At 39.3% G+C, this 13,222-nt stretch overlaps 1 protein-coding gene across 1 annotated transcript in view; it reads left to right on the forward strand.

Moving 5' to 3' along the window:
- Positions 1-12,254, forward strand: part of LOC132696117 (uncharacterized) — a 38,519-nt gene extending 26,265 nt beyond the window's left edge. The window contains exons 5-6 of the mRNA XM_060660741.1: positions 32-7,376; positions 9,897-12,254. Of these exons, the coding sequence (XP_060516724.1) occupies positions 32-7,376; positions 9,897-11,505 (8,954 nt within the window). The 3' untranslated portion in view covers positions 11,506-12,254. The remainder of the gene's footprint in view (positions 1-31; positions 7,377-9,896) is intronic.
- The last annotated feature ends 968 nt before the right edge of the window (positions 12,255-13,222 follow it).

The raw sequence follows: 13,222 nt of genomic DNA on the forward strand, positions 1-13,222 counted from the left end.
GGTTGGTATTAAAACGTTAATGTATTTACAGCGGATACTATACAACGAATGTTGGCCAATCTTCCAGCGAAACGTTTGCGACGAAACATAATGTCGCTACAGGACGTCATTTTCAAAACGAGAAAGCGAAAACAGAGTAAAACTGAAACGAAAACAAAGTGCGGCAAAACGGCCAGCACCCAAACTCTGGCGTCGGAAAAGAATCCAGCCAATAAATTGACCAACACGCACCAAAGACAGCATACGGGCAGCATCTCATCTAATCGAAGATCGCTACGGAGCTTAAACAAAGTCTTGGCTAGCGGAATTTTAGATTCGAACTCTTTGCTCAGGGTTAAAAGGAAAATTAAATCGGTGCACGAAAAAAGGATCACGAGACAAACGTCGCAAGTGCAGTCGTTGGACAGTTCGGATTGTCAAGGAAAAACTGACGTCGACGATACCGACAGCGAAAAGTTGGTGCCGCCGTCCGTCCAACCGAAAGGGAAAAAATCCCAACGGGAAATGTTGGTTAAGGCGCCTGGGATGCCGAACGTGCAGAAAAAATTTGCGAGGAAAAAAATTTTGACCAGCCGACTGAACATAAAAAATTTCTTTCCCGTAAAGAAGAGAAACAACAGAGCAATGCTTACCAAAAGCGACATTCAAAGGCAAAACATTAAGAACCTCGATGTTATCTTGCAGAAGACGGTGAACTTCGATCAGCACGGCGGTTTGGAAAACATCGCGGAATGCTCCAAGGTTACCTCGGGCGGCCTAAAGGGTCTCGTTAGATCCCTGAGGAAGAAAAACAACTCGAGCGAGTTGAAGGTCCAGCAAAATCTGTCAAAAAAGGGCACCGTTCAAGATAATGAGCCTAGAACGTCCGAAAATGTTTTGGTCGCGTCGATTTTTAATAAAAAGGAAGTCTTCAAACACGGAAAGGAAGGACTCAAATCGTTGAGTGCAAAGGTAACGAAGCAAAGCACGGAGTTAAATAAACCAAAGAAGAGGAAGTTGAACAAGAGCTTTCGAAACGTTATTAATAAAGTGAGCAAGTTAAAAATCGATCCCGACGTTGATACAAAAGAAAAAACCGAAATTGACAAGTGCGCTATTTTTTTAGAAAAACCTGTTTCAGAGGAAAAGAGAGGGGAACTGCCAAAACAAAATTTTATTTCCTTAGAAATCAGACCCGAGAGTTTACCAAGAGGGAGCCCTGCGCGAGTTGCCGAGATTACTATAGATTCAAAAGAAAATCCGCCAATCCCTGAAACAATTTTTAATCTGAATTCGAAAAACGAGAAAAGTTTACAAGCAAAAGGAGAACTCAACTTCGATAAGCAGGTAGAGGTAGTGAAGCCAAGTTCTGAAACCAAACGACCGACCACAATCATCCCTCTTGCGGTTGAAACCGCGGAAAAGTTAAAAATCGTTCCTTTGATGTCTCCTAACATAAAGGGAAAAATTAGAAAACCTAATAAAGGGTTAAACGATTGTATTGCCATGTTAACTAGCAAACTGCAGCAAAAGGAAGACAGATCCAATTTAACAACGGCTGCACCGTTTAGCAGTTCGTCGGAAAGGGCGGCGCTAAAATCCCCAGAAAAAGCTTTTACAACACCTCCCATCAAACCTGAATGTATTCTTCGAATACCAACGTTTAAGGTGACACCGCCCATCCAGCAGAAAGAGACCGCCTTGGACCTCACCAAGAAGTCATTCAGCGCTCCCGATTTGTTTTACAATCGCCTTGCAAACGGGATATCAACTTTCGGTAACACTCTAAGCATGGTGATCGAGGGCGTTATCGAACATAACTGCAAGGAGGTTTTTACCCAAAAGTTATCTAGCAATTGGACTTCCGTTGACGATATAATTCAGCAAGTAATAAATGATAAAGATAAGAAACCAGAATTTAGAAAAAATACCTCCAAAAATTATTTTTGCGTCCAGAATTCAGTGGATGAAACTATTGAATCTGTCGTCAAAGGATATCAAGCTTCGTATGAGGCGGATATTTCAGCGGTAACCAGCTCGAATCTAGTAAAGAATGAGAAAAAACCGCCGTTGGTACAGAAATCCAAAGCAAAAAAGAAATCGCCTAATACTAACTTGAATAAATTAAATCCCTTCAAAATAAACAACTTACTGCCAGCGGTGAACAACCACAAAACAGAAAATGCCAAAATTCTTTCTCTGCTACTAAAATCGGAGTTCCAAAATGCCACCCAAAATTTGCTGAATGGAAGCAAGGGTTCAATTATCCCGACGCCTTTGTTTCATAATTCAGACGCCGCCATTACTTTTTCGTCACAGAAACCTCATAATAACTCCCAAGACTTCCTAGCCCCAAAGAATTCCGAGTCGAAATTATTAATTGAAAAAATCGTGGATCCCAAACCTCAGATCGAATTTAAAAACGTATTACTGTTACAAAATGAGAGTGTCATTTCTGTTGCGAAAACTGACAGTGAAAAACTTAACGATAATGAACGAGAATGCGATCAAAATGCAATCATCAATAGTGTTGGCGAGAATGAGATGACAAATAAATCAACCGTGATTAACAAAGTTAATGATTCTAAAAAGAAGCCTAAAGCAAACAAGCAGACCAGTCTAGTTTGTATTAAGAAAAAACCATCTGCGACAGCATCAAAACAGAAACCGGTCAAAAGTAAAAGTATGGAACTAGAAACTTCATCTTTGAATGAAATAAATCTATTAGTAGAAGATGTGGCGGCTGTGGAAGTTGCAGACTGCTTGTTGAAAGGAACACCACCACTTGTAAGTGATTCTGAAGACGAACTGCCTCTGGCTGTTCTTGCCAAACAAGAAGAATATAAAGATGCAACTTCGCTAATTGAATCACGAGCCCAAGGCATGACTGATGATAACAGTCGTTCCACTAAAGAACATTCTCAGGAAGCAGAAACCGCGGAATCAAAAGAAAATGACGAGGGTAAAAATGGAAATTCAAGACATCACAAAGATCTAGAAACAAGTGCAGAATCATCTCTGATTTGTCCTAAACTTGTAAAGAAAAATTTAAAGCATCGGAAGAAAATGTCGAAAGGTGTGACACCCAAAACGAAAACAAGTAAACCGAATGAACAGGAACCATCTCCCCACCTATGCGTCGTCGCAGTTAACCCAAGTATAGTAGTTAAACCTCCACTTGAAATCGCTGAAGAAAACACTGCTCAGATTGTTAACGAAGACAAAGGGAACGTGTTTCCAGACCAGTCCACTTCGTTGTCATTTGAGCTCCATAAAAAGCAAACCACCAGAAGAAAGTCAAAGAGTTCTAAAAAGATTGAAAAGGACGAAAACGATTTGTTTAAAGATTTTTCTTTGGTGATCAATAAAAAAACTAAAAGAATCCCTCCTACGAATATAGTAGACGATTCTGTTTGCGACGAAATATTACAATCGCTATCGAAAGTGCCAGAGGATTACTGCAAGACCACCAAACCAGTAGAAACTCAAGATGATTCTGTTGAAGAGATGGACATGGAAATCGAACATATTCCATTTAATTCTAGTATTATTGAAAGGGACTGCGAGACTGAAATTACGAATATATTCCAAAACTTCGATCCAACTAACGAAACCAAGGCTGAAATCGGGGTTCATAACGAGCCTCCTTGCTTCCGCAATGTTATGCTAAGTATTGATGATGTAAAAGAAGAAATTTCCGTAACACCTAAGACCTCAAACGTAGTCGATCGCTCACGTGAAGATGAAAAACTAGAACAGGATTATTCTCGCGAAACTATCGATTCGTCCGCGCAATCGCGAGAAACTAATGATGTGTGCGATATTCATCGTGAACCGACATCTAGTAAGGAAATTAACCCAGAACAGATTTTTGATTGTGATTTGAATGGCATTTTGGATGAAACTAACAAAACGGAGAATGACATACGAGTTAAACAGAACGAAACGACTAAAAACTCGTCCTTTGGCGTATTGAAGACGTCAACTTCTAATGACGTAGCACCTTGTGCACTACTAATCCCAAAAACAAATCTAGAAGTGAAAGTAGTCTGTAAAAAACTGATATTGAGTAAAAAACAGAAGAATGAGATCTCGTTATCAAAAAGGAGGCATGCTACTAAAGCCCAACTCAAAGGCAAGAGTAAAAAGAATGTCCAAAACAACTCAAAGCTAATAGAACCGGCATCACTCAGGAGGTCTGCACGATCAAATCGTAAAAGTAGTACTGAAAATTCAGTTGATGATAGGTTGATGCAACATACAGAAGCAGAGATTACTAATACCGACAGAAATAAACGAAGAAATTCTGTGAATGTGATACTAGATGTGGATAATAATAAAACAGTTGAAGATTTTCATATACATGAAGAGTCGCAGGTGAAACTATTACCTACAACTAACAAAAAACAAATTACTGATACATATTTATCTGAAACTAATTTAGTAGTTGGTCATAGAAATCCTAATTCCCAAGCAATCCCCAATGAAAAAAATGAAATTGTGGATACAGCAAGTGAAGAAGTGTTAAAAGATTCAAAGAAAGGTGCAGCTGATGATTCAAGTCAGAATATAAACGAATTAAGTACCACAATTGCCAATAAAACTCATCAGAATGAAAAAGAAGTGTATGTGCCTGATTGTATTTCATTTGAAAAGGACTCAATTGCAGTAGATAACGTTCAAGTTTCGGAAGGAAAGGAGAAAACGTCGGTAGCTTTTGGAGAAGAGGATATTATATTCGAATCTACTCCAAAACAAAAAGAGTCAAGTGAAAACAGGAATATGAAGAAAACAGAAAATTCAGAGCCTAAAATAATCTTGCCAAACGATGTTAAGGTATTGGAAGAATCCTTGATTTGTGTTATTCCAGGACTGGATGCGCAACAATATAAAGTTAAAGTAGATAATCAAGTTGATGAAGAAGAGAAGCCTAACTCGCACATTTCTAGGATACCATCGCAAGAGGATCTTGCCGATCTGAGTCATTTGATGAGTCATTCTAAGAGGATGGCAAATCCGCCTGGTGCTATAGAATCGTGCACTTTGCTAAAGAAGCAGAATAAAAAGGGAAAAGCTGTGGCCGCACTGAAAGACGTCCTAAAAATGTGTAACGTCGAAGAAAGTCTGGGAAATTCGTTCAGCAGTCTAAATGTGTTTAAAAATTCTCTAGATAAATCAGAGGTCAGGCCAGACAAACACCTCGATTTATTTAAAATCGATCCATTAAACGAAATAATAACCAGTTCCGATATGGACATCGCTCCTGTAATTGACGAAATTGATAAATCCTTGGAAATTGACGATATTTACGATTTTAGTGAGGAATTTGAAGACAGTGTAAACAATGGTTACGAAAAGAATAATAAACCGAAACTTAAAACGGATACAATAGCAAATACAGACTCGCATTCCTTCGGCAGAAGAACGGCCAATAGATTTGCAAAAGTCAAAGCTTTGGAAAGTATCCATGACGATGCGATGGCCCAATTAAACGAGGAATACCCTAAAGTTGTCAGTGGCAAGAAATCGTTTGCAAAGTGCAGAAATAAAAGAATCGGCTCGGACGCGGCGGACATTTCGCAAAAAGTGGATACTTTCAGTATAGACGAATTCATGTCTTCCGCAGCTCATTCCGATATACAAAAAAGTCCCACTGGTGCAGAAGAAGGTAGCGGGCGTGCTGCTGGTGAAACCATTGAACTTAATACCGGGTTGGATCGCGATTTAGATAACATGGAAAACGGCGAAGCTGGTACGAAATCCACGGACAGCAGTAACCTAATCGTTTTACCCGATGTCGACCAAATGAAACAAGAGTTGAGAAGAAGCAGGAGGGGCTCGCATAAGGTCGCGTCGTACAATGAGAACGACCTGATCGATCCTTTGATTGAAGCACTGGAGAACAGGAGAAAAGGTTTAAAAAAGCACAGAAATCCCGAAGTGACGGATACGGCGGACAGAGTGAAAGAAAGTAGTAATGCGGACAATTCAAGAGTCGATATTAACGGCGTGGGAGACGGGAATGAAATTGCTATCAATTCTGTCAATGCCGATGGTTCTAGCGAAATGTGCAGCAAACCCGCAGATAACACAGTGGAGTTCAACTCTGATAGTAAAACGACGACGTCTGACGGAGGCTCGAAGTCGAAGAACGGCAAATTTAAATCGCCAGACAAGTCAATATATTGCGGAATTTGCAATAAATACTTCACGCGCTTAGAGAGCTTGATGAAACACAAGGGCACTCTGACGCACATTTCCAAACTGTCCGAACTGGAGGCAAAAGAAGCTGAGATGAAAGCCCTACTGGAGAAGGAAAAAGATTCAGAAGTAGTGGTGGTCGAGTCGACGGATCTTCCGGAACCAAAAGCACCGGATTTGCGAAGCGACATAAACATAACGAATATACTTCAACAAAACGAGAGTTTCTGCGTATCGTCACCCAAGGCACAAACGTCTTACACCAACAACGACACATTAAAGTTGGCGGATATAATCAGCGAAGTTTTAAACAAGCCCGTGCTGAAACCGGCTAGCGATGCGACGTCCGAAACGAGCGACGCCCAGAACGAGTACCACCGTTACAAGAACCTCGCTGAGCGAAAAAGTTTCGATTCCGACAACTTGTCGTCGAATAAGGACATATCGGACGACACCTTCTACAATCGAACACTGTCCAAGACCACCATCCTCGAAAAACAAATTAGTCTGCTCGAAAATATCATCGAGAATCAGACCGGCGGTATTAATTTCATGGATAACATTTTCCAATCGTCCAATAATTCCCATTCCGAAAACAATTGCGAGTTTGGCGGTTTCGTCCCCACCTGCGGTGCGGTGGAGCCTACCCAGCCGACTCCTGCTACCGATATGTTCGCAAAACCAATTCAGTATGAGGAAATATCGGACGATTCGATGAGCATAGGAGCCTACGAGGAGCAAAAATCGAGAAAGGTTCTGAACAGAGACGAGGAACTGTTTCTGGAGTGTTGCAGCTTATTGAAAAGCGGCTCGGAGGTGTCAAATTTTTCAAAAAAGTGCAACACTGCTTCCGGCGATATAGCCACGAAACAGGGGGATAATAACGGCGTGTTCGATAGCAGGCATCTAGTGCAAACGGCTGAGGATGCCCACGAATATTCCGACAACTCGAGAACGCCCACGCCACTGGGAGATACCTACGACGATGACGCGTCTGACTCCAACGATAGCCTGTCGTCAAACTGGAACTTGCGCACCGGGAAAAAATTCGAAATCGGGAAAAATTTCACCTACAGAGAAACCGCGACTGAAGATTTGCCGGTGCAGCCTTCTAACAATGACCAGTTGGCGTTGGGAATACTTGGATTTAAAGAAGTGATGCAGCAGTTTGAAAACGTTTCAAACAACTCGGACAGGTAAATTCTACTCGTTAGCCTGATGCATGGCATGTCAGAGATTAAACTATAAGCTGTGTGCTATGTACTGATAAACTGACTAGCAAAACTGTTTAATGCCTTTGACTTGGGTCTAGTAAAACATCACAAAAAATGCGACCCATGTCATTGGATAACAGATTTCGGATTGCTAGGTGAAGGCGTTGTTTTGGTTAGTTTTGACTTTGAGGCTTTTAATAATAAATGTTGATGTAAAATTTTGACATTAAGCTAATTATCAGCAGTATGCAGTAAGCAAGGGTACTTGCTAACGTTTAGCCTCACATTTTGCCCTACATGCCTATATACTATTTGAGGGGGCGGAGCTAAATGAGGGGCATACACACCGTCTGATTCCCATATTAGTGACAGGTGAAGACCTGAGTCGCGGTTAAGATTGTTAGGTTGCTTATAGATTTCTATAGATTCTCGAATTTTTCGTTGGTAGAAGAATTGATTACATGCAAGAACTTTAGTTTTATCGAATACAATTTTATGTCCGGTTTCGTGATCGTGTTTGGCGACTGCTGATGAGTTTAGTTGTCTTAGTCTCTTTCATGTTCTTTGAGCCAAGTCTTTCGTCGGGTCTCTCGAATATATTCCTTGCCGCATATGCATGGAATGCTGTAAACCTATGAAATCTCAAATTGAATTTCGTCTTTGACCGATCGAAGATGTTGAGAGATTTTTGGATAAGTGATCCTTAATATTTTGTGGAAATTATTAGAGACAAGAGCAGAGATAAGGTATTTTAAATCTGGGTTCAGTGACTCCGGCTGAGATAGTTTTACTGCTCTGTAAACAAGAGAGTCGATTACCAATGATTTTTGGGCCGGATGATGATATGACAATGCATTAAGGTATCGGTCTGTGTGTGTAGGTTTTCTATAAATAAAATGAACCAATGTTAGGTCCGATTTTCTATTGATAAGAATATTTAAGAATGAGAGGTTATTCATAGTTCCTGATTCAATGGTAAAACGTATGTTAGGGTGTATAGAGTTTAAATGTCTTAAGAAAATCTACTAGGGATTGTTCACCATGATTACAAATAACAAAAGTATCATCGACGTGGCGTTTCCATAATTTAGGTTTTAGATGGAAGGAATTTGACCGTTATATGAAAATATGCTCCAGACAAGCATTTTTCAGTTAAGGAAAGGTTTGGTTCTAGATTCTCGTATTTTAATATATCTGAAATGATGTTGAGAGTTTCAGGAATAGAAACTTTATTAAAGAGGGATTCTACGTCGAAACTAACCAGAATATCTTGTGTATCTAATGTAACGCTTTTTAATTGTTCAATGAAAGGAATTAAGTACGAAACTATCAGTTTTCAGTTTTAATAAGGAAGCTAGATATTTTGCTGGAGAATATGTTGGAGAATAGGTCGAAGGGATAATCTTGGTTTGTGAATCTTTCTGAGTCCGTAGAGACGAGGAATTTTAGAGTCATGAGGGGTGGTGATATTTTTTCACGGAGTTTGATAGACAAAAAGCCTTAATAACAGATTTAAGGTTGCGTTCCATAAATGACGTATGATCTTTTTTAAGTTCACGATATGACCGTCTATAAGAAAATCTTGAGTTTTTTTCCTGATATTTATATATATATAGATTACAATGTCGGGATTAGATTTTAGAGATTTTAGGGCAATGCGTTCAGGCTTTGCAATATTAGATTTAGGAGGTCTTGATTTTTTAAAGTATTGATGTTAGTTTTCCAAATTTCTGAATGTGATTTTGGGTCGAAGTTAAACGAAGATTTAAAGTTTTGTCATTAATCATGTTTGAAAAGATGGAAGCAATTTCAAGGTGTAGAATCAGACGAGTCTCATTGATTTGGTCTATTTCCTTACGGGTATGATGAATTCTTTCTCGAAGTAAAGCGAAACTAGATTTTCGAAGAATTTTATAAGCGGATAAGTTTAATTTTGACATAATCGGATAATTTAAGAAAATTGGGAATAACGTTATGGTCTCTACAACGTAAAAACCCATAGTCGATTGGCTAAGTTCGTTCATTGGCAAATAATAAAGGAAAAATCATCATTACCTGGATTACCTTAAAAATATTTATTCCAAAGAATTTTATAGTGATTCATTTTCATCACCGGTGATTTAGAAAAAAGCAAGAATGTTTTGTAGTGCTGAGAAGTAGTGATCACTGCTAGTGTGAGTTATTTTGTTTTGCAATTAGGTGATAAATAATATAGCGTACACACACACACACATACACACCAAAGACCACTTTGATTACTGTTTTGTGTCGAATTTCAATTAGTTCCGATCAAGAAATCAAAAATCGAGGAGCATTTGGTAGTATTAATAGAAGCAAAAACGTGATATTTAAATGACTTCCTTCATATTTCGATTTATTAAATTGTAAAATTTGGCAACTCCGCAACAATTATTGTATAGAACTTCAGTTTCTAGTTTTCCCTTTCGTTTTGAATCATATATACTATTATCTATAGATAAGTAATTTATTCGGATTTTCCAGCGACGAACAGAACGAAGTAACTACGACCGAGGAGGTGGACCACTGCAAAAAACCAAACGATGAATTTTCGTCCAGCGAGCACAAAAAGATCGTCACGAAAGGGGCACGCAAAGTTTTCGAAGGACTCATAGTTTCGATTCCGACGGAAGAGTTGGACTTGGCGATTCTGACTGGTAACCAAATTACCAAGAAAGAAGAAACTACCGGCATCGTTGTGGAAAGCAAGGCTAAATCCAACCGAAAATCTAAACCCATTAAAAAATTTCAACTGGGCAGCAATATCCTCTTCAAGAGCAGCAAGAAAAAATCTCCTCTGGCGGAATCGTTTGACGAGAAACACGACGTATACGATTTCGAAGAGACGCAAGACAACACGGAAATCTTTACCAAGCCGGACTTTCGCAGTTTTCGCAATCTCAAGGGTGAGAAAAAAAAAGACAGCGATAGCGAGAACGACAGCCCCGCTTATACCGATTCTATCGGCGCGGAGGCCCATTCGGTGTCGAGCGCTTCGACGTTTTCTGTCATTTCGACCCAGAAAACCGACTGCTCGGTAGAGAATATAACGAAGAAAAAGTGCATGATTATGGGTCGGATTTTTAAAAACGCCGCGAAATCGAAAGCGGACGACTTCGACGAGGACATCAGACATATCCCGGAGATTCCGGAAATTGATAATATCGAACTGGTGGAAAATTACGTGCTGAGCTGTTCGCGGGTGAAACCCTCCCCGCCTCCCGAAGAAATTAAGAAAACCAAGATGACGGAAGAGGAAATGAACATGCTTTTCGATCAGTTGTTGGGGAAGAACGTCGCCGAGACGAAACCGATGGTTAAATCGCCACCCCAACCAAAACCATTTACTAAATGCACCGACACCAGAAAAAAATCGAAACAAAAAACTCGCAAGCGACACCATTCGAATAGTTCCGACGACGAATTTAATATAAACAAGACGTCGAAAAAGCGATCCGTAAAGAAGAACGGCAAGGAGGACAACAGTATTAATCTTGAGCAGGAGTTGAGGGAATGTATAGGAGTCGCTAGCCGGAAGAGTCAGAGAAAATGCACCAGCGGTAAACAAAACGTTTTGGTGGAATATTGGAGTTCGGATGAAGAAGCATTCGAGGCACTATTGGAAAGCCAGAAGATCCAGTCGAAGGCGGAGAAATCCAACGACTCGGTGGTTGCCGTCGATGTTCCGATTCCGGAATTGCAGACCCCGAAAGACAGCGAGATTAAAGCGCAGGGCGTCGTGCCGCCACACGAGAACGCGCCCCTCGTTCAGAAAAAAAAATTCGCCAAGAATAAGCTTTTGTCGTGCAAGAAAATGTCTTTCGATCCATTCGTAACGCCGAACCGAAGAAAAAGAGCCGCAGCGAATCCTTTGTACCATTGGTCGAGTTCAAGTGAAGACGAATCGCAAGCTCTGATAGAAGTGACGTCGCGAGATGAAGAAGACGAAGAAGACCGTCCCGTTCAGCACGGGTGGATAGTAGGCGACTCACCCAAAAAATTGGTCACGATGCTGGCGTTGACTAAGGGCAAGAAAACCGACATCGAGTGTGTTAAAGAACAAAACAGGCGGAGAAATAACACCGTTAGTTGACGGTAGGACAGTTATTAGACGCTCACTTTTTAGTTCGACACACTTTTTGGGTATTGAAAGAGTTCAGGTTAATCAATTGTGTTAAATGCGATGATAAATTTTATATTGAAATAGAGATATTGTCTTTATTTTTTGCTAAAGTATAGTGTTTTCGATGTTCGGAAAAAGTAAACGCTGACCTAGACTTAATACTGTACATTTGAAAATTAATTAAATTTATATTGTAGGTAATGTATATGTGTATAGTTGAATAAGGTCGTTGGCGTTTCAGGCAACTTTAAAAATAGATAGATAGCGTAATGTGAGTCCAGTATGTCATCTCATTCGTTCCGTTTCATGGCTATAAACGTGTATATCTTATCTTTATAAGTAAATAAAATTATTTAATTTTGTACATTTTGTTGATAAAGCGATTTATTTTCTGTTGCACTATTATTATAGTTTAATTGTATCAATTCTGCCATTTTTATAAATTGAATAAAACTGATGGGTCTTTTTATTTTCATTTTGACTGGTATCCACGTAGCTATTGTGTACCCGGCGATATATTAATATAAACGTTATAGTTTGTGTTGCTTGTTTACACTGCCAGAATGTGCCTTGGTCTTTATAATTCAGGCCATGAAATTTGTCTTTTGTGTACATATTGTTGCAAAAAGTATGTATGTGTATTATATTGATATGGGAACAATGTTATTGGTGTTGTCGTCGAACATGTATAAGAAGGTTTTTTAATAAAAATTTTGTCTGCAGCCATTCCATTTTTCAAACTGATTAATTTCTCCGTTTGCGGCGTTACTTATGATTTCGTTAGGAACAGTGTCAGATTTATACAAACTGATCAGAGACGTTCAGGTTGTAACTTTTTTCTCTTTATAATATATTAATGCATATGTCCCGCTAAAGAAAATGATTTGAACCAATAAATTGAATACCTGCTTTAAGAGACACCTACCGGTAGTATTATTGGATTATCCAATTTGGATAATATTCACAAGCAGTATGATTTTTTCTGTCTTGGGTTAAATCGTCCGAACTTTTCGTACCTGGTACCTCATAGTAACAGCGGATGGTTGGCAAGGTCATACTGGAGAAATCCCAAAGAACCATATACATATATTCGAACTTTTCACGAACTCTAGTCTTAAATCACAAATTACGCCGCATCTGGATATTGTTTCGCTTTTACGTCTTTACTAGGTCAATCCTCCCAAGAGAACTAAAAAATATTTATCTCTGCTGTATCAAATTTAAGCATAAATTTAGATACAAAAATTGCCCTAAGATTTTTAGTTGTGTGATCAGATATAAACGTTAATTTATTACCAAATTGCCGATGATTACGTTAGACTTTTAAATCGGGTTCATCAAACGCGACGGTGAAATTAAACAAATCGCTTCGCATAAAATATCAACGGCACTTAAAAACATTTAACAACTATTTACACACTATTATATAATGTGCCCTGGGTTCTCTTTTCGACTGACTGACCGACTGACTCTTAGCGAATAAGCCGCTCCAGTTTTACAGAACATAGCACCTACTGGCGCTATTCACAATAATTATGAATTCCAGTGGTGTCCCGGGGGCATCATTATAATCAATATTAGTGATAAACTCGTACCTTATTGTATTTTCGTGAAAGAAAAAAGAATTGTTAAGAATAATCGATTTAAAATGTCGCATGCTCGTCACTGGAATTCATAATTTCTAGTT

This window comes from Cylas formicarius, unplaced genomic scaffold, assembly GCF_029955315.1.
Source record: "Cylas formicarius isolate icCylForm1 unplaced genomic scaffold, icCylForm1.1 PGA_scaffold_1__22_contigs__length_36826433, whole genome shotgun sequence".
In the NCBI taxonomy this organism is placed as follows: Eukaryota; Metazoa; Arthropoda; class Insecta; order Coleoptera; family Brentidae; genus Cylas; species Cylas formicarius.